Source organism: Thunnus thynnus, chromosome 20 (genome assembly GCF_963924715.1).
Source record: "Thunnus thynnus chromosome 20, fThuThy2.1, whole genome shotgun sequence".
NCBI lineage: Eukaryota > Metazoa > Chordata > Actinopteri > Scombriformes > Scombridae > Thunnus > Thunnus thynnus.
In genome coordinates, this window is record NC_089536.1 from 11,896,966 (window position 1) to 11,921,561 (window position 24,596).

At 42.4% G+C, this 24,596-nt stretch overlaps 1 protein-coding gene across 3 annotated transcripts in view; it reads left to right on the forward strand.

Annotated features, from left to right (window-relative positions):
- LOC137171502 (zinc finger MIZ domain-containing protein 1-like) overlaps positions 1-24,277 on the forward strand; it is a 117,408-nt gene extending 93,131 nt beyond the window's left edge. For 2 of the 3 annotated variants that reach the window (XM_067575456.1, XM_067575457.1), the window contains 18 exons: positions 11,386-11,521; positions 11,951-12,065; positions 12,587-12,804; positions 15,168-15,369; positions 15,520-15,795; positions 15,884-16,066; positions 16,175-16,252; positions 16,368-16,536; positions 16,629-16,770; positions 17,645-17,855; positions 18,114-18,219; positions 18,319-18,479; positions 18,569-18,636; positions 18,751-18,819; positions 18,941-19,185; positions 19,346-19,509; positions 20,272-20,544; positions 20,651-24,277. In XM_067575456.1, coding sequence (XP_067431557.1) covers positions 11,386-11,521; positions 11,951-12,065; positions 12,587-12,804; positions 15,168-15,369; positions 15,520-15,795; positions 15,884-16,066; positions 16,175-16,252; positions 16,368-16,536; positions 16,629-16,770; positions 17,645-17,855; positions 18,114-18,219; positions 18,319-18,479; positions 18,569-18,636; positions 18,751-18,819; positions 18,941-19,185; positions 19,346-19,509; positions 20,272-20,544; positions 20,651-20,758 — 2,924 coding nt within the window. In that variant the 3' untranslated portion in view covers positions 20,759-24,277. Of the gene's footprint in view, positions 1-3,079; positions 3,116-11,385; positions 11,522-11,950; positions 12,066-12,586; positions 12,805-15,167; positions 15,370-15,519; positions 15,796-15,883; positions 16,067-16,174; positions 16,253-16,367; positions 16,537-16,628; positions 16,771-17,644; positions 17,856-18,113; positions 18,220-18,318; positions 18,480-18,568; positions 18,637-18,750; positions 18,820-18,940; positions 19,186-19,345; positions 19,510-20,271; positions 20,545-20,650 lie in introns of all 3 variants that reach the window. The other variant, XM_067575455.1, reaches the window with a different exon arrangement.
- The last annotated feature ends 319 nt before the right edge of the window (positions 24,278-24,596 follow it).

Sequence of the window (24,596 nt, forward strand, 5' to 3'; positions counted from 1 at the left end):
CAAAAGGAGGAGACAACAGTTAAAGAGGGTTGTGTTTGCAGGGGGTGTATTCAGTGACAAGGAAGGTGGATCTGCTGCTGCTGCTGCTGCTGCTGAGAGTAACTTCACATTATTTCACCCTTGGTGGGATGGGGGGGGGGTAGATAGAGGTTTGATTCCTGCATTGGTGGGTGCAGGCGGGCACCCTGCCACGTCTTAAACTAACGGAATGGGGTTTGACAGTGTGACGAGTGCCTCGCAGCGCCCCGCGTGATAGAGTTGCAACAGCTGACTGCTGCATTTGACCCACTTACACCTCACACAGAAGGGGTCAAAATGGCCTTGATTATCTCTCTGAGTCGCGTTGACCTACTTGAGGCGGCGTATTCAGTGTAACTCTTGGCAGTTTATCACACCCACTCCCCTCTGTGCCACACAGCGCAACCAGCCAGGCTCACTGCAGAGATACACACAGATTTTCCCCCCATGTAGGAATTCAGTGGTTTCAGATCAGTGATTTGGTGTTTCTCATGGTTCAAGAGAGTTTTTCATCAGGAGCAACAGGTTTAAATTTGAGCTGTTAAATTGCATTATGATGCTATTAAGCACCTGTTTTGTTCGTGAAACAAACATGGAATACTAAACCAAAAATCTTTTGAGTATCAAGTACTTTCTATCTGTAGGCTTGAAAGGTTTGTACCTTGCTACTTCATCAAGGACAGTAGCTGTAGTGAGCTCTGATTCATGATAATTACAATGGATTCCAATGGATAACCACAGCCAAAAAAAAGTATCAAAATATCCATAGAAACTTCTCAAACCACTCTTTCAGCATAATCCACCTCTCCATCTGTTGATCCATTTGTTCAGCATGTTCAAACACTCATAGTTTCTCCTCAAAGCTCCGCTGGAATCATACTTGGTGATTTAGTGGTGAAGCGTCCCATTGTTTGGAACATACTGAACATACAGTTCAACAACTGAGAAGTGGATTATGCTGCTGGAGTGTTTTTGCACGTTTTCATATGTTAAGACAATTTATTTTGCTTCGGCTGCAGGACGCAATTGAATCCAAGCATACTACAGCAAAGGCACAAACTTTTCAGGGCCACTGTCTGAGCAAAAGGTAGATTTTTGGTTGAGTACTCCTTAAATGAATGAGTTTCTGTTGAAAGAAAAAGTCTTTCTCCTCTTGACCTCAATTAAATTACTTTATTGTTCACTTGGCTTTCTCTCCACCAAGAAGGGGTTTATTTAGCTGTACAGTAAAGTCCTGGTTTGGGAAATTATTCAATGATTTTTTTTTTCCTAAAATGTTTCTGTGGGACAGTTCCCAACATGCTAAGACAGGCAAGGTTTTGCAACAGGCGGTGTTGGTAAAGAGATGTCTGGCTAGCTGTACAGTACTCCACAGTTCCAACTATTCATTACTGTTGTTTTGTCAGCTTCAATGAATCTCTTGTTCTTTGTATTGGAGATGCTTGTTTTCTTCCACCAAGTTGTGAAATTGTGCTGACCTTTTCTTCTGAAGTTTCTCAATACAATTCCAAATCAAACTAACAGCAATCGGCATGCAGGAGCAGTTGTTGCCATTTGTGTATTTGTAGAACATGCGGGCTCTTTTCATGTGGCTTTAATGAAAGAACATCCAGCCGTAAGTAATTACAGTATACACTATGTTTACACATCTTGTTATATTGTGATCATCCAATCAAACCCCAAAATAGGATTTTGATCACATTTGATATTGAATTCTCCAAAGATCAGATATTAAATTGTGATTGTAATTACGGACTGTCACTGTGCATATAGTGTGATGGAGACAGACAGAATTTTAGTTTCACATAGCCAGTGGAGAGATCAAACTTTCTTACTGGAAAAACTGATATTATCCAGGGTCTAACTTTTCTAACTAAGCATCTGAATCAGATTTGCTAGATACTGCTAGATATGGTCGGTCTTAAAATAAGATTTGTCAAGAGAGGGGGCAGTACAGCATGTAGTGGATAATGCATAATGCTATATTTAGGTTAATAAACTCAAAATAGCCTGTTTAAGTGGCAATCAGTGTGAAAACCCAATAATGTTTGGAGAAACCAATCAACTTTTGCTGAAAAAAACTGCTTGCTTCATAAATATACAGAAGAAATATTCTGATAATCAAAGTTTTGAAATTGCATTGAAACGCCAGGTGAAATTACAGCTAAATTTTCCTCCTCACATAAAAGGGGAGAGACAAACGCCTCCACCAACTTGTTATTCCTACTGTACGTCCTTTAAAGAATATATACAGCAACTAAAAGAAGAAATCAGTGGGTGCACTTTTGAGCATAATTTATGATAAATCTATAGGTGAAAAATAATAATGAATAATGATACACTTGGTCTTTTTTGTCAGCTGTGGGAAGCACTCCTATTGATCTCTATCTACAGCAGAGGTACCTACTGCAGAGACGGAGTAAAGGCCCTTTCGCACTCTTTTAGATGTGTTGTTCAGATAGCCTGAGAGTGGTGAAAAGATGCTTTCAGAGGTCAGATAAGAGAGATCTACATGTGCAGAGACACTTTAGAGGAAACCAAAAACCAGAGACAGTAATAAGAGATTAAAATGTATGGTATTTTTGAGCTGAACCCTACTTACCAATCATTTCCCATCATGCCACTTCTGATCAAACCTTGTTAACTGCTCTGATAAAGTGCTCATTGAAGTCGCAAGGAATGTCTTGCAGTGATGTGTCTTGTTTTTTTAAGATTAACATTCCTTATACTGACTGCACAGGTATTATAGTCATTTTGCACCTTAAGACTTTAGAAGTATGACATATTTCCCCTTTAATAACAGCTTTTTGTGATTCTGTTTTATCATTTTGCACGCTTGAAGTATCAGTCATTCTCTCCTCTTCTCAGTAGGTTTTTAGACACTCCGTAAGTTGTATAATTGATGTACAACCTGATATGTATTATATGTCAACCATCCATTCACCTCATAGGTTTGTGTTTGAACAAGGGAGGGACTCAATGAAATGTCTGTACTTCATTCACTGAAATATCTTAGAAATGTTTGTAAAGTCCAGTAAAATGTAAAATTTGAACCCTACAGAGACCAACTGCTGCAGGAGGTGTCAGTCTGACTCAGGTACTGGTTGTGTGTTGAAGTGCTGCACAGGAAATTCATACACATTGGCTGGATCCAAACCAAACCATCCTCATCACAGTCCGTACATTCTGTCCACACATTGGACTGTGTAGATGTGCAATACATGGAATGACATCTGATGTGCTTTTTTGGTTGGTCATTTAGAAGAGCTACATGGCTGCTGTTGTGTTGTCTGTCAGAGTTTTACAGTATGAAGCATGTCACATGATGGTGTTTTGTCATCTTGCCTGCGTCATGGCTGACACTTATGTTCTCTGCTGTTCATTAAAGCCATTAAAGATCTAAGTTACTTATATACTTTTTTTTCCTCTTGATGATTTGAATGTTAATTATACCCCCGCCTCCTCATTTCAGTAAAAAAGCAGTTAGAGTAGTAAGAGTGTGAAGAGTAAGAATAATATGATGAAACTTTAATGATCGCTGTAAGAAAACTGGGACAACAGGCGTGAATGAGAAAAGCAAATTGGATGTTATTTACAGTAAACATGCAACTGCTTTTCAGCACTGGCCCATACTATATAGTGTGAGTGGCAAAATAAAATAAAAAAAACATGGAATATGAAATTATATAAATTTAAGATAATTTGTATATGAAAAAAAAATGAAAATGTAACAATAAATGCAGACTGTATATTATAAAATAAATTTTTACAAATACACTTATAGTCTGAAAAACAGAATATGTAACAATAGATAAAAATATTATGAAAATTTAAGAAATCTAGTATGAAGAAATAAGATGAATACATGAATATGAAAAAATACTTATTTCTTCCTAAGGCCATACATACTATATGTACCGAAACGTTCAGTAAAAGAATGAGCGTTAAGTTTTATTGTTTCCATTTGGCTCGAGTGTTTATCCTGAAGAAGGTTTTTATTCAAATCCTGAGCTGTTGCACATATGGATGACTCTAATGAGCCTCGAGGGGTGCCAGGACCCTACCCAGGCTCCTCCAGTGTCTGTTTTCACTGTACTTCTAAGAGGAGGCTTTGACCCCAGGCCCACTGTGAAAAGGTCACAGGTGAATCAGCCACCAGTGTATGCCACCATGACACTACCGGCTCTGCCCAGCACCCTGAGGTGGGCACTAGTCTGGGCACATCTGCTCCGTGCCTAATTAGTATCATTGTAGACAAGAGCTTAAGGCTGGGCCTTCATTAATAGCAGCCTGTTGCTCGGGGAAACAGTCTGGCTTCAGTAAGCCGCTTCTTTGCAGGTCTGCTCATCTGATAATCTGGTTGCAGGAGCGCACGGTTAAAAACACACTTTGTGCTGGTGGAGTCTGGCTCAACAAGCAGTTGACAGAGTTTCAGAAATCTCAGTGTGGTCAGATAAAAGATTAGTTAGACAATCTGAATTTTCTATGGCATGCAAACATTTTGCTTTATCTTGAATTAATCAATACATTCTCAAAACTGTACTTGAATAATCCATAACAGTGTATAATAGTAATCATATAAAGTAGAGGTTGACCAATGAATCAGCCGTACAGAAATGCCAAACCAGGTTTGAGGTAATTTATAAACAGTGTCTATGACAGTGTCACTATTACATCCACCAGAGAACCCTGACAAGTTGATTTTGACATGTCCTGCTCAATATTTATCCCAAATATCGATATCAGTATTGGCCTCAAAAATCCACTATCAGTCAGGCTATAATATGAAATTTATTTATATATAACTCAAACATTTACTATAGTCAATATAAAACGTACATGTAAAATTTAAAAGATGAAGATCACAAAACAAAACAAGGAACAAAAGCTAACATTTGTCAAAGTTTAGTTTTATCACTGTGTGGTGATGCAGTGCATTTCGAATCAATCTACACTTAAACTGCATTTCCCAGTAATGATAATATGACTTTGACTTTGATGTTCACTGTGATGGATTACATAACTCAAGCAAGTTTCAAGAGTCTGCTAGTTTATTTTCATACTATATGGAAATCAATGAAAATCAATGGATTCTTGTAATGGTAGCAGAAATATATAGCAAGTTTGTTAGCTTTGGTGTGAAGTATGCACGTGTGATTTGTAGTACATACACAACCACTGATATGGTCCTTTAAGGAAGCTCCAAAACTTGACCTCAGAGACTTGAACGAATTATTGCCAGATTTCAGCTCCTGAATTAAGACATAAAGATGTAGGTTTGGAAGGAGTTTTGCTCCCAATCAGCTTACTGTAGCAGGAAGCGACATATAGTAACAGATTGAAGGCTGAATGTTGTTTGGATTTAATGCACGAGGAATTAATTCTCACCAGGGGGTTGAAATGCTATAGATTTCCACCTTCATGCTTTACAGGGACCCTGAATGGCATGCCCTGTTTTTAATGAAGAGATTTGTTGCATGTGCCAAGAGAGATTATCTTTTAAAACACTGGCCTGGTTAGGGCAAAGGCTGGCTCCTGTGTAACCATGACCAAGAAATGACAGTCACAGTGATGAGATCTGCATAAATCATCCTGAGATTATCACATATACTATATCTTGTTCCAGGTGGTATTCACTTAGTGATAAGTGGATTTCTTTATAGACACACAGTATAATCTTTATCTAAAAAGCTGGAAACACAGATTTTATGTGAAGATAAGACTCTTATCTTTGACGTTATTGATTTTTATTCAGGGTTCCTGCATTTGTGTTATGTATAGAGATACAAATTTGCATCACAAAGAGGTTAGCTTGATTCTTGAATACTGAACTCTTATTATCTGCAGAAGTTGTTACAACAGCATGCTTGGGAAATTAAGTGTTTAGAGTTTTTTATGTAACAACAAAGAATGCAGGATGTCTCAACAGCAACCCAGAAACACCAAATCCGCTGCTTTTTCTTTTTTCTCCTTGTGCCGGTTGCCTCCACATGGCCACATATGCTTCTGGCCACAGTAAAACCTTTTTGGCACGAGTCCAAGCGTCCCCCCACCCCACCCTCGCCGGATGGACATGGCACGACACTGTGGCCATGTGGCCAGCAGGAGGCTGTATTTAAGCCGGGGCAGCTCTGAAATGGGCCATAAAACCTAGCCAGCAAGTCTGGCTCCCCATGAGGCAATGGGCCTAAGTACTCATTGACAAGACTCCAACATCACTGACTTCCCAGAGAGAGCAACAGAGGAAATAATACAAGAAAAAGAAAGGAAGCAGACAAAGATGAGGTGCAGACAGGAGGCTGTTGTCTGGCCTAGATAGACAGGCTGTTTTATAACTCTTAGCGCTAATGCTTTCAACCCACCACACATAGCTTCTTTCCCATGCTTTCCCACAGAACACCCACTTTCATTGTGATTTTTTAAAATTTTTCTTTCAGCTAAACATGCCTTTACTCAGTGAAATAGCTGCGTATCTGTTTATATCAAAGGGGAAATGTGTCACATTTTGACACCACATGGCTGCCGTGACATGCACATGTTGCCACTTCACACTTCCTGCCCGCTTCATCAGCTTTCTGGACACATCAGTCACCGTGAAATATGTCACGAAATGACTCAACTTATTTTAGACGCTCAGCAACTGAGCTAATGAAGTCGGTTTACAGACTTAGTTTTACAACCCCCAGTTCACACTTACCTCTGTGCCAAAGTGTCGGAGGGTTGAGAGGGTGACCAAAGAGGGAAAATGTATACCATGTGTGAAAAGAGGTACACCTGTGAGTTCAGCCTGCAGCTTCAACCTAATTATCCCCGCCGTGGATGGACAAGTAGCACAGTTCTAGCCTGTCATGGGTTGACTGGTCTGTAACCTGTTGCAGAAAGACTGCGTGATGAACAACCCCCTTCCATTTCATTATCAAATTGGCATTGATGAATAATTTATGGTATCTGGGTACAGACAAAGAGAAGTTTAATGGCTGCCAGGTGGGCATCCATGCCTCTGTGGTGAGCAATAAATAAACAATGTCATAGCAACCGGTGTTTCACATAGTTTTCCATAGATTATGAGGTACATCCCAGAATTTTACAGTTCCAGGAAGGCTACATGAGGCACATAAGTGAGGAATTCTGTGGCTAAAATGGAACATGGCAGTTTTGCATGGCCTCTTAGGTGCTTTCAGTAACCAGGGATACTAGGGCTCCTAAGACTCTTATTTTAATTGACTTTGGCCTGCAGGAGGCTTGTGTCCATTCAGACCTTTCTGGGCAGAGAGAGAGAGAGAGAGAGATAGAGAGAGAGAGAGAGGAGGGAGGGAGGAACAGAATGTGAATAGAGCTCCCTCAGAAACTGAAGAGTGCAGCCCACTAGAGCTGTTCTTGTTAGTTTGCTCGTGGTCTTTGTTCTCCTTTCAGCCCTTCTGGCTAAATGTCTTCAAACAAACCGTTTTGGGGTTGGGATTCTTTTCGACAGGTTTATAGCATAAGTTGGACTTGGTACAGTTAGTATGGGTATAAGTGATTAAGTAGCGCAGATGATGTGAGTGTGCGGTGATGGCTTGGCATCGTGCGTGTGTTTGTGTGGACGTGAGTGTCAGTGACCAAGCCATGTGGGACGATGCCAGGTGGGAGTCCAGGGATGACAAGGGAGCAGGTGTCTATTAGATAGAGCGCAGAGAGGGAGGGAGGAGGTGTAAGGGAGGGAGGAGGAGGGACAAGGATCATAAGAGCTCTTGGCATCTGCCTTACCTGCTGCCTCCCCAGCAGTCCCCTGCCAGTAAACTAAGGGAAAGAGGGAGAAAGAAAAGGGGAAAAAAAGATAAAGAGAAGAGTGAAAAAAAATGTTTTGAAGGAGGCAGCAAGTGAAGGACCGACCTTTTTAATGCCATTCATGTCTATGATTCATGTCATGATATTTATCTCAAATCAGCCAACACAATAGAGCTGAATGGGATTTCATTTGTGGTGCATGGCAAAAGCTCAACAGCAATGTCACTCACTAGAAACAAAGTCCCTGATACTCTTAATAATCCACAGGACACACAAAACAATTTTACATCATGTAACGTTTCTTCAGAGTGAAAGAAAGAGTGCTTTTTGAAGAGTTGCACATACAACGCATGCTGGAAAATATGCTAATATGCCAAGTCTGTGTCTCAATGACTTGATTTGATGAGTTTAGTGAAGCCCTAGCAGTATATTCATTAAACTCGAGACTTCAAGTCACGCTTCTCAAATGAATCAAACTTCCATATTTACATTAAATTAATGATAAAAGATTTGTAGGTGTAACTAAATTCCAGTATGATGTTTTACAGTGTTGGCAAATCAAACCAAATCTATCTGCACATCTATGTGAGAAGTGAGTAAGGAGATATGTTTTATTGCAATTTGGGTGAACTGAACCTTTAATCTAGAGGCACACTTTGTCTCTGTGCCTCCTGCCTATGTGTGCAGTGAAAGGTTGGGTGGGGGAGCATTATCATTGGAAAGAGCATTGAACAACTGTCAGGGATGCAGTCTATGTCATTTGTCATGTCTCCCTGGGGCTTTATGACAGAGAGTGAAGCTGGAAGCTGCAGACCCAGCTACTGAACCACCCATCTAGTCCCAGCAGATGCGTTTACCGCCCTTCGCCGTGGCTGACCATCAGGCTGCGCAGCTGAGCACCAGAATATCAATACGGCTCAGACTCAGCAGGACCCCTGAGACTATCTACAAGGCAAACAGGATAGGCTCCTCTCCTTATGGAAGACAGAGACCCATCGCCGCCAGGGAGACCAATGTAAACTGAGCAAAAAGACGCTCTGTTGCACCAAACAGCAATTTGATTCACTCCAGAATGGTCATGAATCGTTGTGATTTGGAAGAGTTACACCTGAGACGATTTTCTGCAATTTTGGCTCTTTTCAGTGAGAGAAACAAATGAGTCTATTGAAGGCCCGTCTGTGGGAGGAGAGCAGAAGAGAAACAGTAATCCTTTTGTGTTCATCATATGCACTGTCCTGAGAGACGTTTGGGTGAAGGAGGGCAGAGAGAAGGAGGAGGAGGTGGGATTGTGAGGAGTAACGGGTTGGCTGTTCGTCCTCCCGTCATTTGAAACCTGAAGTTTATCCACTGAGTCAATGACAGAGCGCCTCTCCTTTAAACAGGTTGGGGCTCAGTGGAGGTGGTAATTTTGTGTGGTGATAAGCCCTTTATCTAATGGTAGGGTAGAATAATTCCTCTTTAAGTGGCAGCACTGGTGCTTCACGCTCTCTTCTTCTCTTTCTCTCTCTCTTTCTCTCAGATATGTATTGTCATTTCTCCGCTCAGCTCAACACCGTTGTTGTTTTTGTCCCACGGCTGTTGATGTCGGCCTCGGTGTGAAACGAGGATCCCGTCCTCGTAGCCAGACGGCCTCACGGTGGCACAGTTAGGGGATAAATTGTGGAGACATGTTTATCAACATAGAAGAAGTGCAAGTTACCCCTTGTTGGAAGAGAATAATGGGACCTAATTGAGCTGTAACATGCTGGCTGGTCGCCAGGCCCTTGAATTGAAAACTCTCTCCATCAGAAGGGGGTCTGGAGAGAGGGAGGGGGCTGTTAAAACACTGCAGGACATTCTAACATAGATGTGACTCTCATAAACCTATTAACCGCGCTTGGACCCGGTTCTATTTAATTAAAACTAACCTACAAAACTGCGCATCTCCCCGTGAGTGTGATGTTTTTAGGAGGAGAGCACCTGAGAGGCCTGTTCTGTCAACCAAAGCACAGCCATGGTAAAGTCAGATCAATCCTCTGGAGGAACAGCACAGTCTGTCTCCTGGCACCTGCCTTGCCAAGAACAGGAGGGAGGAAGGAGGGGGGAAAAGAGAGAAAAAGAGAGGGAGCATGAGCGGGTGGGAAGGAGGAAAAACCCAGCTGCCTCTGCGCCTGAGCCCCGTGCTGCTTTTAAAGGAGTGGGAGGGAGGAGAGGAGAGGGAGAGGAGAGGGAGAGGCAGGGAGACTGCTGGCACCATCTGTACACGTCTTTTGTATTCCAGCCCTCATCTTTACACAGAGCGAGGCTGGTGTGCTCAGTGTTCAAATAAAAAGGAGAGGAGGTGCCTTTTGGGATGCGATGCTCTGAGAGGAGAAGGTGTGTGTTTGTGCGTCTGTGTTGAAATTCTGTTTTGTCCTCGGAAATTCAGCGCACTCAGAGGACATCTTGTGTCCTAATTATTTTACCTCTGTGTGTGTGAGTGAATATAAGCCGGTCTGGTGTTTTTCCTAGTGTGTGTGTGTGTGTGTGTCAGTAGGCTTGTACACTGTTTGCAAGCACTCATGTGTGGTCAAATCTCTGGGTTGCCATGTTTGTGATGGGAGTCAGAAGCTTTTGTTTGTTCCTCCCTCCCATCAGCCCCATTAGCCTGATGTCTCCTCTCTCACTGACTCACTCAACCTTTTTTTATCACACTCTCTCTTTCAGCCCCTCTCCCTCTCTCTGTCTCTCTGTCTCTCCCTCTCTCTCTCTCTCTCTCTCTCTCTGTCTCTCTCTGTCTATGTAATATGTGCCGTGCCGGCCCGTCCTTGCATGTGGCAGCAGGGTGGATCTGCCTGCGAGAACAGCCTGCACTGTCTGCTGTCATATTGACGTGGCTTTTGCGCGAACCGCAGCTGAAATCACCAAGCGCTCTGTTTCAACCCACCCGCCCCTCCCTCACTCCTCGCTCCTCACTCAGCCTAGAAGTGCTGTGAATCATAAGAGGAGGTGGCTGCCCTGCTCTTTGATTGAATCCACATTCCCTTTCTCCTCTGACGCCGCAGAGACAAGCTAGAAGGAGGCAGGAGAGCAGGAGGGAGAGAAAAAGGAAAAGTGAGTCTTTTGTAGTTGGCACAGTACAAAAACATGCACTGCAGATGACAAGCATATGATTCGATCAAACGCACTCTGTGGTGGCTACCTAACCAAGCGGTAGGTAGGTAGGTAGGTGGAGAGAAGGGAAGGGCTGGAATCCATCTGCAGACCCAGAGTGAACCCTAGTGGCCAGGAGCTGCAGTGACATGCTGGATTGATCTTTAATATTGCAGCATAAAGGTGCACTCTTATGTTTCTTAACAGAGCTTTTTCTATAGTGTGCGAAATACTCCCCGATTATCAAATTATTTCAATTCTTTCACACACTGACACACCGTTTTGTCTGTCAGGTCATTGCTTTTCAATTTTATGTCTAAATTTGCTCAGAGGCTTCTGATCCTAAGTTGTTTGTTTCATCTGCCCTCCTCCTCTCACATCAGTTTTTGCAGGTTTTGCAGCGCTTGCAGTGGAGGGCTGTCATCTCTGCAGTCATTTCTCACAAGGGTCCGGCAGCACTGATACACTCTTCTTATGCTCTCTTTCCAGCTCTCCTATCCTCGTGGTGTGAGGAGCTGGGACGCCTCCTCCTCCTCCGTCACCAGAAGAACAGGCAGAACGAGCCTCCGGGAAAAGTGCCCATGCAGCCCCCCATGAGCTCCATGAAGCCCAGCCTCTCACACGGGTCAGTGTTCACACTGCTGCGCTTTTTGGCTTGTGTTTGAGGTGTGTTTGTGTGTGTGTTGGGTGTGTGAACAGACAGACTGGGCCCTTGGGGAAAGCCCTTCCTCTCCACATGAAGCCCAGTGTTCCTTATGGATCAGTGGCTAGACAAACTGCCAGACTAACTGCTTGTAGCACAGTCAATAGGGACAAACAGTACCTCACTAGTATATGTAGTTAATAATTACAACACAATCTTTGTGCATTGCAAGAGGAAGAATGTGTGTTTATTTCATAATCCTAACAATAAAACCTTTGTCTTTCCGTATTGTCCAGCAAATGCAAATACATTTACTACGATTGTACTGTTATACATGGCAAATATTTGTGCAGTGACACAAGGTCACATTTTGTTTTGCCTACATGATGTGTTTTTGTCCGTCCCCTGCAGAGATGGGTCTTTTCCCTACGACTCAGTTCCCTGGCAACAGAACACCAATCAGCCTCCAGGTTCGTTGTCTGTGGTGACCACCGTCTGGGGCGTGACCAACACCTCGCAGAGCCAGGTGAGATCCCATACCTGTCCGACAGAGTAGAAGTGTGTCTGAGAGGTCTGTATGTGAAAGGATTGTGTTTCAGCATGGATCAGTCACTGCAGTTACAAGCAAACTGATATAACCACTGGGAGACACCTGTCATACAAAACAACAGCTTTGTGGGCTCAGAACCTAAAATATTTCCCTCAAAAAATGTTTTTGTGTCAAGTGCAGATTAATCATGCAATAATACATAAAAAATAAAACTGACTCACTTTATAATTTGATTCTTGAAGTATATAAGTGATATCATATCATATCTTTTTACAAGCTAATACCAGTTCAGTTATTCAGTTTGGATTATAACACATTTGTGTCTACCTCTTCATTCTGTTGGTAACAATTTTTGCACTTTCTTGATTTCTCTGTTTCACTGGTGAGAAATCACCCCAGTTACAAAGACCTGTATTCTAATTCTAAGTTATTTTGAACCTCATCATAAGGCATTCAGCGTTTACCTGTGTTTATGTCTGTGTGTCTATGTCCATCAGGTGTTGGGGAATCCCATGGCCAACAACAACAATCCCATGAACCCTGGGGGCAACCCTATGGGCTCGGGGATGTCTGGTAACAACCCCGGGATGAACTCCCCTCAGTTCCCCGGTCCTCAGCAGCAGTTCCCCAACAAAGGAAACTCCAACCAGGCCTACATGCAACAGGGAATGTACGGAAGACCCAACTACCCCGGGGGAGGAGGCTTTGGTGGCAAGTAAGTGTACTTGAAGTAGGAAAGAAGTGGCTCTTGCCCATGTGGCGCATCTTGGGCTGTCTGTGCTCGTGTCTTCATGTGTTTTTAAGTGTTTTGCGACATTTATAATGTTATATTTGAGAGATGACTTTATGCAATACAACATTTTGGCCTCTTTCCCTGGGTCTGGAACTGTCCAATCACCTAAATGATTCTCGGCAAGTTTGCTGTGCTACTGGTGTTCCTCCTAAGTGTTGGAACCGATGTTCAGATGGGGATCCTATCAGCCGTTGAACCCCCTCGGTAACATCTCGCCGTTGCGTAGGGACTTCCTGCTTAATCTGTGTCCCTCAATGTGTACTATTGACCCATTGTGGAATATACTGCGGGGACACTGTGTCGATCAGCAATCATCACAAAATCTCATGGACAAGGATCCATCCACAAGAGAAAAAGCAGACATGAGCGGGGCAAATGAGGAGGACTGAAACGCAAACTATAACTGGCCAAAAGGTTCACCTCACTGTCTGCTTTGATATTTGGAAACATCTGTTTATTCTGAAATAAACTTGATGAACTGCAAGCCAATGTGAATTACATGCACAAATACAGGAATGCATCTACGCTGGCATTTACTGAAACTTGGCTGGACGATGCAGTGAGTAATAATGAGTTGGCTGTTGATGGCTTCACCACACCATTTCGTGTTGGTCGGGATAAATTAAGAACAGGGAAAGAGCATGGTGATGGTGTGTGTATCTATGTCAACAAGAGCTGGTGCAATACAGTGATAATCCAGGACAAAATCTGCAAACCTGTTATTGAACACCTTGCTCTCTCACTCTGCCCCTTTTACTTGCCTCATGAATTCCCCCAGCTATTCTACATAGTTGTTTACATGCTTCCATGTGCAAATGTTGACCAAGCAACTGATCTGTCAGCCAACACATTACACAAACTGGATACCATCTCACCAGATGCCCCCAAATTCATCCTTGGGGACTTTAATCACTGCTCCATGGACAAATTACTAAAAGGCTACCACCAATATGTGACCTGTGCCACATGCATGCATAAAACCCTACATAAGTGTTATGGCCCTGTTCCTGGAGCATATAGGTCACTGCCCTTCCCTCCACTTGGATCAGCTGATCATAGCATCATCCTACTTGCCCCAGCCTACATCCCTGTGGTGAAGCAAGAAGAGACAGAGGTGCGGACAGTCATAACATGAACTCCATCAAGCTTTGAGGCCCCACAGGGTTGTTTTGACTGCACCACATGGGAGCTGTTCCTGGATTCAAGCACTAATCTAGATGAGCAAGCATTCACAGTATCAAAACACATTACGTTCTGTGTTGATTCTGTAATTCCTACTAAGCAGATCACTATATTCTCCAATAACAAACACTGTGTTACCAAGGAGCTCAAAGGCATCCTTCATGAGAAAAAAAGGGTGTTTTTTACAGGATCTGCTGAGGAGGAAAAAACAGGTCAACAAAAAGGTGAAACGGGCCATCAGCCAGGCTAAAACAAAGTACAAAAATAAGATCAAGCAGAAGTTTCAGCAAGGCAACTACAGGGCAGCATGGCAGGGGATTAAAAACATGGCTGCTGTAAACACAAGGACCAAGAGAAGATGGGTGAGTGTGGAGGGGGTCAGTGATTCCTCTCTGCCTAACAAATTAAATAGGTTTTATACCCACTTCGAGAGGCCTGACCTGGCATCTGACATGGCGGAGCTCAAACACACCCTCATGCCATCCATCATACTCACCCTCCAAAAACAGGATGTGCTAAATCTGCTCAAAGCCACCCCAACCAACAAGGCCGCTGGACCTGATGGCATCTGTGGCAGGACCCCCAAGCTCTGTGCTGAGAGTACCCATGTCCTTCACCCCCAGTTCCAGATGCTCCCTCTCAGGCGCTGCTTATGCCTCTCCAGGTGCTCTACCGACCAGCACAGAGGCCATCCGCCTGGTGAACTGAAGGACAATTCTGTGCTCTATCTGGAGCTTGGCATATGAAATACTTAATTGCCTATCTGCCATGTGGACTGTTTCCTTATTTATTTATTTATTTGACATTATTTTATTTTGACTTTTATTATTTTTAAATGCAATTGCATTATCAGCCCAACATAGTCCCAAACAGCTCCTTTGCTTGTAATTGTCTGTCTGTGCATATGTCTGTTTCCTGTCTGTTTTTACTTATGCCCATAATCAAATTGCCTTTGTGGATTAATAAAGTTGTATTGAATTGAATTAAAAGTGGGCAGTGGAACTGGCATCTACATCTACATAGATATTTTTTCAATTAAATGAATGCATACTGTAGATGATGGTCTGAAATCATCTCTTATATTATGTTGCTCTTTCTCATAGCTACCCTGGGGGGCCTAATGCAGGACCTGGTGGAATGGGGATCCCTCCACACTCTCGTCCTCCTTCAGACTTCACCCAGCCTGCAGCTGCTGCGGCAGCCGCTGCAGTCGCTGCTGCTGCCGCCACCGCCACCGCCACTGCCACGGCAACTGTAGCTGCCCTGCAGGAAACTCAGAACAAGGACATGAACCAATACGGACCGGTAGGACAAGACACACACCTGATTGTACCTGTGTGATACCATCTGTGTTCATAAACATTTTGTGATCTATAATAGACTCTTTCCAGTAGCAAATTTGCAATATTTACAATCAACTCTGAGATGGTTGATCGAACCCATTTTGTCTTCCAGATGAGTTCCTCTTTCCAGATGGGACCAAACCAGGCATACAACAGCCAGTTCATGAACCAGCCAGGACCCCGCGGCCCTCCATCCCTCCCTGGGAACATGGGCACAGGCATGAATGCATCCAACATGAGCGGGCCCCCCATGGGGATGAACCAGCCTAGAGGCCAAGGCATGGGGCCTTTTGCAGCCCACGGCCAAAGGATGCCTCAGCAAGGCTACGCAGGGCCCCGGCCTCAGGGCATGGGAATGCAAGGCATGAAAAGACCGTACCCAGGGGAGGTGAGTGCATGTGAATTATACACTTTCTCCTTCACATTTTAGCTCCTTTGCTGTATGTTGAATTTATGTGTCATCACTGTATCCACAGCCAAACTATGGTGGGCAGCAGTATGGACCAAACAGTCAGTTCCCTAACCAGCAGGGGCAGTACCCCACACCCAATGCCTCCAGGCCGCTGCCATCCCCCAACTACCCCGGTCAGAGGATGCCAGGACAGCAGCTCCAGGGCCAATACCCGCCACCCAGCGGCCCCATGGGCCAGTACTATAAGGTGCACTATGACATGCAGGGAATCTACCAAAATGGCATATATAATTTTAGCACAGGTCCCAGTACAAGTAATAGTGGTTAATTTTGTATTTGTTTTATCAAATTACAGCAAGAGCCACCTTTTAATGGCCAAACAAATAACTTCTCTGGGAGTGGATATCAGTACAACCAGGGTAATATAAATGGGGTAAGTCCAATTTTCCACCAATTTTGCTTTATCGCGATATCATACTCTTGGTTGAGCTGTTAGCTGTTGTAGTCCCATGAACATTTTATTCACTAATCAATTGTCTTCAATATAGCCACCCAGACCGGTGGGTAACTACCCTCACTCCCCAGTGCCAGGCAACCCTACCCCTCCAATGACCCCAGGAAGTAACATCCCTCCATACCTGTCGCCAAACCAGGATGTGAAGCCACCTTTCCCTCCTGACATCAAACCAAATATCACTGCTCTCCCTCCACCTCCAGGTCAGTAAATGCCCAATGGAGAAAAACTTAACACGGTTTACTCCTTTGAAAGCTCATGATAGTCTGACTGCCGCTCTTCTCCGCCTGTGTAGCCAACCACAACGAGGAGCTGCGCCTGACGTTCCCAGTGCGGGATGGGGTAGTCTTAGAGCCCTTCAGGCTAGAGCATAACCTGGCTGTCAGCAACCACGTCTTCCACTTACGGCCCTCTGTACACCAGACACTCATGTGGAGGTAAGACATCATGTACTGAGTCAACATGCAGTATATTTGAGATATATTTAAAGCTAGATGGAGAGCAAGAGAACTTAAAGGTGCAGTGTGTAGAATTTAGTGGCATCTAGCAGAATGGACTTGGCAGAAATGGAATATAATATTCATGAGTATTAGTGTATAATCACCTGAACGGTTCCTCACCGTGGGACCTTTCAGAAATAAAGTCTGATTTCCAAGACTTTTCTCAAATCAAATTATTATTCTTGGTCTGTCTGATCATTTGATTCTCAGTCAACGGGGAAATTTAGCTTCACATGAGAATCTTGTAGTCAAGAACCAAGGGGTATTCTCCAACTCCTCTTAACCTTTGCTGAGCAGATTGAAAAGGTTGTGCAGTCTTACTGTCTGCAGTTAAGAATTATTCAAAAAAATCATGCCACTACTATTTCCAGCCAACTCGGAGAAGGTCATTCATGCATTTATATTTTCTGATTTAGATTACCGGAATACCTTTTATTCTCCTCTAAAGAAAAAGTCACTCTCATGTCCGCGGCTTTTCAAGAGTCTTGATATGAGGATTCTGTCATCCTAAATTTAGCCTCCCACCACTGATTGTCTGTTTTGTGCTGCAGAATGACCATCCTGCACTTGTGCTTATTCTTACATCTAGTATAACAGGAAATGCATTCATAAAGTTTGTCTGTAAAGATTTAGGATCATCTATGACCAAATGTCATGAGCCAAGACAAAAAACATTTTAGAAGACTGTTTTAATTTAAATATGATGAATGTGAATTTGGAATGGATTGCTGCTGTTTTCCATTAAGTGCCACAGAAAATAATAATCCATAATATTCACCGATTTATATTTTTTGTTTGCTTGTCTGTGCAGATCGGACCTGGAGCTGCAGTTCAAGTGTTACCACCATGAAGACCGTCAGATGAACACCAACTGGCCGGCATCGGTCCAAGTCAGCGTCAATGCCACACCGCTCACCATCGAACGTGGCGACAATAAGACCTCCCACAAACCCCTGCACTTGAAACACGTATGCCAGCCAGGAAGGAACACAATCCAGATCACAGTCACTGCCTGCTGCTGTGTGAGTACACAAATCTCCAGAACTAATAAGATGAGGATTAAGCAAATCCTGACACAAAATAGTTGCCTGATAAATAAAAGTCAGATGCAAAATCAAAATGTACCTGCAGATAATGTATAATGCTATGGCTTAGAGCAAAATAAAAAATTGATCCACCCAGTCTTTTATTCTTCAGTATACACTGAGAAGCAGTAGACATATAACTAATACATTTTAGGATGACTTTTGTGATTGTGATGGTGATGTTTCCTCCCACAGTCGCACTTGTTTGTGCTCCAGCTGGTCCACAGGCCCTCGGTTCGCTCTGTCCTCCAGGGCTTACTGAAGAAGAGGCTCCTGCCTGCAGAGCACTGCATCACCAAAGGTATACACACAAGAACACGGTCACATTGTGCACCCTAAAGTCCCGATTGTCCTCAGGGTTCTTGCTTACACACTGCATGTCTGTCCTTCTGCCTCAAAGTTAAGAGGAACTTCAGCAGCGTAGCAGCGTCATCGGGCAACGCCACACTCAATGGAGAGGACGGTGTGGAGCAGACAGCCATCAAGGTCTCCCTCAAATGTCCGATCACCTTCCGGCGAATACAGCTTCCAGCGAGAGGCCATGACTGCAAACACGTTCAGGTAAACACCACAGAGATAAAGAAACACACTGAGTCATTTTAAAATAGAGTACTAGATAACAAATGTGACTTTATTTCTTCTTCTTGCAGTGTTTTGATTTGGAATCATATTTACAACTGAACTGTGAGCGGGGGACATGGCGATGTCCTGTATGCAAGTAAGTTTATCCAGTTTAAATACAGAGCAGTATTTGCCCTGTCTATAGTTTTGACTGTAATCCACTTTATTGTCTCTCTCAGCATTCTAAGCTCTGTCTCACCTCATTCCTCAGTAAAACAGCATTGTTAGAAGGACTGGAAGTGGACCAGTACATGTGGGGAATCTTGAACGCCATCCAAAAGTAAGAAAGACACAAGAAAAGACACAAATTTATATCTGTACCAAAATGTGTAATGCATATATATGTATTTCTCTGAATTAGCTTGTATCTTCACCATTTGGTTTCATTTGTATTTCACCAGCTCTGAGTTTGAGGAGGTGACCATTGACCCAACATGTAGCTGGCGGCCGGTGGCCATAAAATCTGATATACATATCAAGGAGGATCCAGATGGACCACTGGCTAAGAGGTTTAAGACGATGAGTCCCAGCCAGATGATCATGCCCAATGTGATGGAGATGATTGCTCAGCTCGGTCCCGGACCATCACCATACCCATCACTACCTTCTCAGCAAGGGGGCAACAACAACGAATATGGCAGTCAAGGTAGGTTACAGTTCAAATAATAATATAATGAGAATTTTTAAAATAGACAGAAAAACAAACTCACAAGGTCTTAAATGTTTGGCAGTCATATCTTAAGTAGCTTAAGATAACTGTAAGAAATGTACTCATGTTTTTACTCTTTTTTTATTTTGTGTGCTAGGCAACAGTTACCAGGGGCACGGGAACTTTGACTTCCCTCACGGCACCCCTGGTGGTACGTCGATGAATGATTTCATGCACGGTCCCCAACTGTCTCACCCACCTGACATGCCCAGCAGCCTGATGGCTCAAGACAAGCCACTCTCCCATAACATGCCTGACTCAGTGAGTTGTCTCATCGACTCCTACCTTTATATTTTCCTGTCTTGTCATTGCATTATTTCAGCCTATTTGACTGTTTCTCTCTGTTTTTGTTTTTTTATTTATTGTTAAGCAGTTTCTAACTTTGCTTATAAAAGTGCTATATGAATAAAGTTGTCAATAATTATTATTAAAAAGCAAGAGAATAATGATGCAGGTATGGAGCGGTTTTTACTTGGTTAGTTAGCTTCTTTTGGCAGTTGAGAGCAGGGGATATATGGTAAATATCACATTGAGACACCTGGAAATACAAGTTTCAAAGTGAACCACAATGCAGGGTGACCACAGGAAACAGATTTTATTGGTTTAAGGAGACAAATTATGGCATCGGATAGCGAGCAGTTACTAATGCTAGGAAGGTTTAGTCTGACAAAATAAACCACACACACATTCAGCTATATCTGCATGTGACTCTCTCCCCCGACATGATCACTACAAAATGAAAATGAAAGCTTAGAGCACAGACTCATCACTGTTAGAGTCTGGGATCTGTTTTGAAATATTAATCCTTGCAGGATGACAGATTATCCAAAAATGTACAATGAATGATCCACTTGTATTTCCATGTGATTTCTGCTCTCAAAGCCCTGGTTCACTTTTAATGACAAATTTAACCGATGAAATACAGAAATGCAACAAAGTAAAATTTGCCACTACAATTCTAAAACCTGCAGTTGCGATCACTCAGTATCTAAACATTTCCTCCTCCTCCTCCTCCTTCTGCAGATACCTCATTCTGCCGGCAATGACCAGTCGCACGGCCCGTTGCAGCAGAGCTTACATGCGTCTCCGCACCCTGGGAGCCAATCAGGGCAACAGCTACACCACAGCGGGCCCCCTCCACCCTCACGACAAGCTCCACCTCCTCAGCAGCAGCAGCAGCAGCAGCAACAGCAGCAGCCTGGCCCCAACAGCCATCCCCATGGCGACCTGGCCTTCAACCCCTCCAGCAGTTTGGACAGCCAAGCAGGGTCGGACATGCCTGAGCCATCTTTAGACGTGAGTCCTGACACGCAGCCAGTCTTGAATAATCTGTGGAAATTTATCACAATAAACCTGAATGCCTAACCGAAGTTTTGCTATCACCCTCTCCTCTCACTTACAGCTTCTTCCAGAGCTCGCTAACCCAGATGAGCTGTTGTCGTACCTGGATCCACCAGACCTTCCCAGCAATAGCAACGACGACCTTCTATCGCTCTTCGAAAACAACTGAGGCAATTCAGACACACATAAACTTTTCTGACTGCCTGCAGTTTCCCTGAGAACCCAGGGCGGTCACTCAGTACTTGATAAACACAAAGATGCACTCCCTTTCTCTTCTTCCTCTTGTACAGTTTTGATTCGCCAGCGCAGATTGACTGAAAGAGGTTAAAACTCAAAGACACGGCGGGATGCGGGGGGGTCGCCCCACCCTCTCACACCTGTGGCTATACCTTTGAACTGTGCAGCTATACTCAGTTGATTTTTTTACGCCACACACAGGTGTATGTGTGCACATTAGGAACGTGTTGTAGCATTTTTTTATTCATGTTTTGTTTCCTTTTTGAAAAAAAAAAAAGGAATCCACTGTATAAAACAGAAAAATAAGTGAAAAAAAAACCCTGCGCTATCTGGCCAGTGTGTGTTATGTCCATATTGTTATTCCAATCTGAGAGGCCACAGCTTCCTGGTGTCACAGCTCCATTCCCTGACTGGTCTGGTTAGTCGCACTGTTTTGTCCACCACACATCATTTAAAAGCACAAGAGATTTTGGCAATGCAAAAAAAAAAAAAATCTGTCTTTACAACAAGGAAAAAAGTTCAATTAGATCAACATGTGTTTGTCCTTGACAAAATGTTTTTTAAAAATTTTTTGGGAATGATCGGCTTCCACTTTGTCTACAATTGTGATACATACATATTTTTGTCAAAAAGAGAAAGATTTTCAGTCCTCTGAGGGTTGACAGCTGGAATGGAAAAAATTTGTGGCCCCACTAAAACAAAAAAAATTTATATTGCGTACCAAGAATAGAACACCTGTACTTCAACATATTGTATAGTTATCATCCTCCTTTACAGAGGAGTGATTGTAATGGAAATGAAAGGTACAGTATGAGAGATTTGGGGTTCCTGTGACGATCCTGCTGCATCTATTGCTTCCTGCTACAACTCCTTCCATGCCGTCTGCTCTGCATGAGCCTGGTGTCACTCGTGTCAGCATTTTTGCAAAGTTGCATCTCTCTCCCTGTTAAATGATGTGCTGTTAAACTAGTCTGCAAAGTGCATGTGTGCCAAGCCCTTGTCTAGTGCTGTTCCAAGTGGTAAAAAAAAAAAAAAGAAAAGATAGTGTGTTTTTTATCAGTTGCTGTTTCCACAGCACTTTTGTTTGTACGTTTGTTTTTGATTTCTGTCAGATTTAGTATGATTTATTTAACACTAACATTGAAGGGATAATGCTATCAGCAATACATTTATCATGTATTTGCTGGATATACTGTTTTATGTTTGTTGGGTTTTTTTTCTTGTTTTTGTTGCTGCATAATTAAACTATCCACAAATCGTTTTGGGAAACTGCTCAACATCACCAAAGTTGGAGGGATGAGAATGGAGATGTTTGTGTTTGCTTGGTCCTGTAAGACTGCGAGTGTGTGCATGTGTGTGTGTGAGAGTGTGACCGCGTGTGTGTTTCTATCGGTGTGATGGGAGATTTCAAAGATATAGGGGAGGACAAATACAGTTTATCCATCACTACTGTTCAAGAAGTGTTTTTTAAAGCAGTATTGGTGCAAACCTTTTTGCCACATTTGTTTTCAATTTCACTTTTTGAGAAGAGTGCTGTTCAGTATGCAAATGTATTATTTTTTAAGAAATGCTATTGTACTGTAAATATCATTGTGAATATTTTTGTATCATCTTGATAATGTTTGTCCTTTGATCATTAGTCGTCCAACCTTAACCACATATGCTCCCAAACTCCCATCTGACCACTGACTTTGTTTGTAACCAGCATACGACAGCTGTCTCGTCTCCCCGCCGCCGGGGACGCCAGTCCAAATGTCTCATAAGCTATTTCCTGCAGGTCATCGTGCTTTCCACTCACTCTCCTCCCAGTGCACTCTGTCTCACACCTGTCGTCGCTCGACAGGTGACCCATTTTTCTGCAATCCCCTTCCCCTGCATCAGCTCAAGATGATTGTGTAGCATAATTTCGATTTACACATGTCAAGCTCAGTTTGAAGCAATATTTTCTTTCACGCTCTGGTGTATTTGATTGAAAATGATCAATGTCGTCTATTCATGAATTTATGTTAACATTTTATCAGTGATACTGAACAGTAATGGTTTTTAAAAAGGCGCGGTATCAGCCAGCTTTCAGTGTAATTAGTGAGCTATGTGAATATCATAATTGTTGCTAATTGTCAATACACAGTGGTATTTTAAAGATATATCACAACCATATTTTAAAGAAAATTCATGATATTGTTTATATTTTTGTTATAGAAAATGTGGCTTTTTTTTAAAAGCACGAGACCATATACATTTTTATCCCCTTTGTTTTTGGTAAATTATTTTGTACTGGTTTTCGTATTAATCTGTAAGGCTAGAAATCCAATTTCTTTCAACTGTAGCATTATGCTGATTTAACCACCCTGGTTTTATGTAAACATTATTTTTAACGTCATTTAAAAAATATGATTTGTTCCAGTTCGGCACACTGACATGTTTCATATGTCATTCACATGTGTTTCATATTTAAGTCACAAAAAGACATCAACTTTGTACCAGTGAAATCTTTTAACGACACACTGCCACATTATTTTCATTTTTTTACAATCTGAATTGAAACTTTTGATCAATCCCACGGAAGTCGTTATCATTTCATGTTTTGTTCTTACATACAAGTGAGCCAATTTGGTGTATTAGGCAGTACCCCGAATCTGTAGTTGCACAATCACAATAAAGGGCCATTTCTCTGGGGGAAGTTGTTTTAAAAAAAAGTTTTAAAAATTAAAAAAAAAAAAAAAAAAAAAAAAATACAGTGAGGAAGGGCACGTTCATCATTTTGGCCGGGAAAGGATGTTGAGGGCAAGGCTAGGTCAAAACGTCCCGAGGATGCCTGTATATATGTAAATGATTATAGAGACATGTGAACAGAAATGTATTCATTTTCCCTGGGAATGTGCATTGTTTCTTCAGAATAATAAAACGCTTGCAACCCCTCTACTGGAAGTGGCTGAATATGGAAAATGAAACTTGTTAGTTAGTGTTTGTGGGTATCTCTCAGCATTTTGTTCCCCCTCTGTAATATACTTTCACCTCTTTGGTTAGGGGAACTGGGACAGCTATGTTTTACATGTAATATTTAGCTTAAGTGTTCTAGTCTGTCGCCTGCATACTCTGAGGTGCTAAAGCTAAAAAAAATGGAAAAAAAAAAAAAAAACAAGGTTACAAAGAAAATCCCTTCGATGGGTGGCAGAAAGGCGGTGGGAGGGACGGGTCCAGAAGATTGTAACCAAATCCATAGTTTGTACAATTTTTGATATCATGAACAGTTGGAAAAATGATACAATCTAAGGTGATTCATGCAATGTGGCCATTGTCTCTATGTTTGTACATTGTATGTACAATCATTTCATATTCTAAACTGGTCAGAAAATAAAGGAACTAATTGTGATTTTTAGTCTTGCAGAACTGTATGTAGTTAGATGATGTGACAACCTAATATTTATCTAATAAATATGTATTCAGATGATACCTGTATGCCACTGTGGTCTTGTCTTTTGTGCACTTGTATCATAGTCTGACAGTTAGGTCTGGCTTAATCCCACAGGCTGTTAATCCAAGCAAAGTGTAAATTATGGGTATCAAATTTTACTCACAGTTTGATTAACATACTGTTTCTCAAGGTCAAGATATGACCCCACATTATTTAACTCAACAGGATGAGGGAGATAACTAGGGTTTGCAAACATGATCATAGGAAGAAAAGTATTTTTATGCAAACTGTCAAGAAGAAAATAAAAGAAGAGATTAAAAAGATGAGTAAGTAAGAAAAGAGACGACAGGTGTAC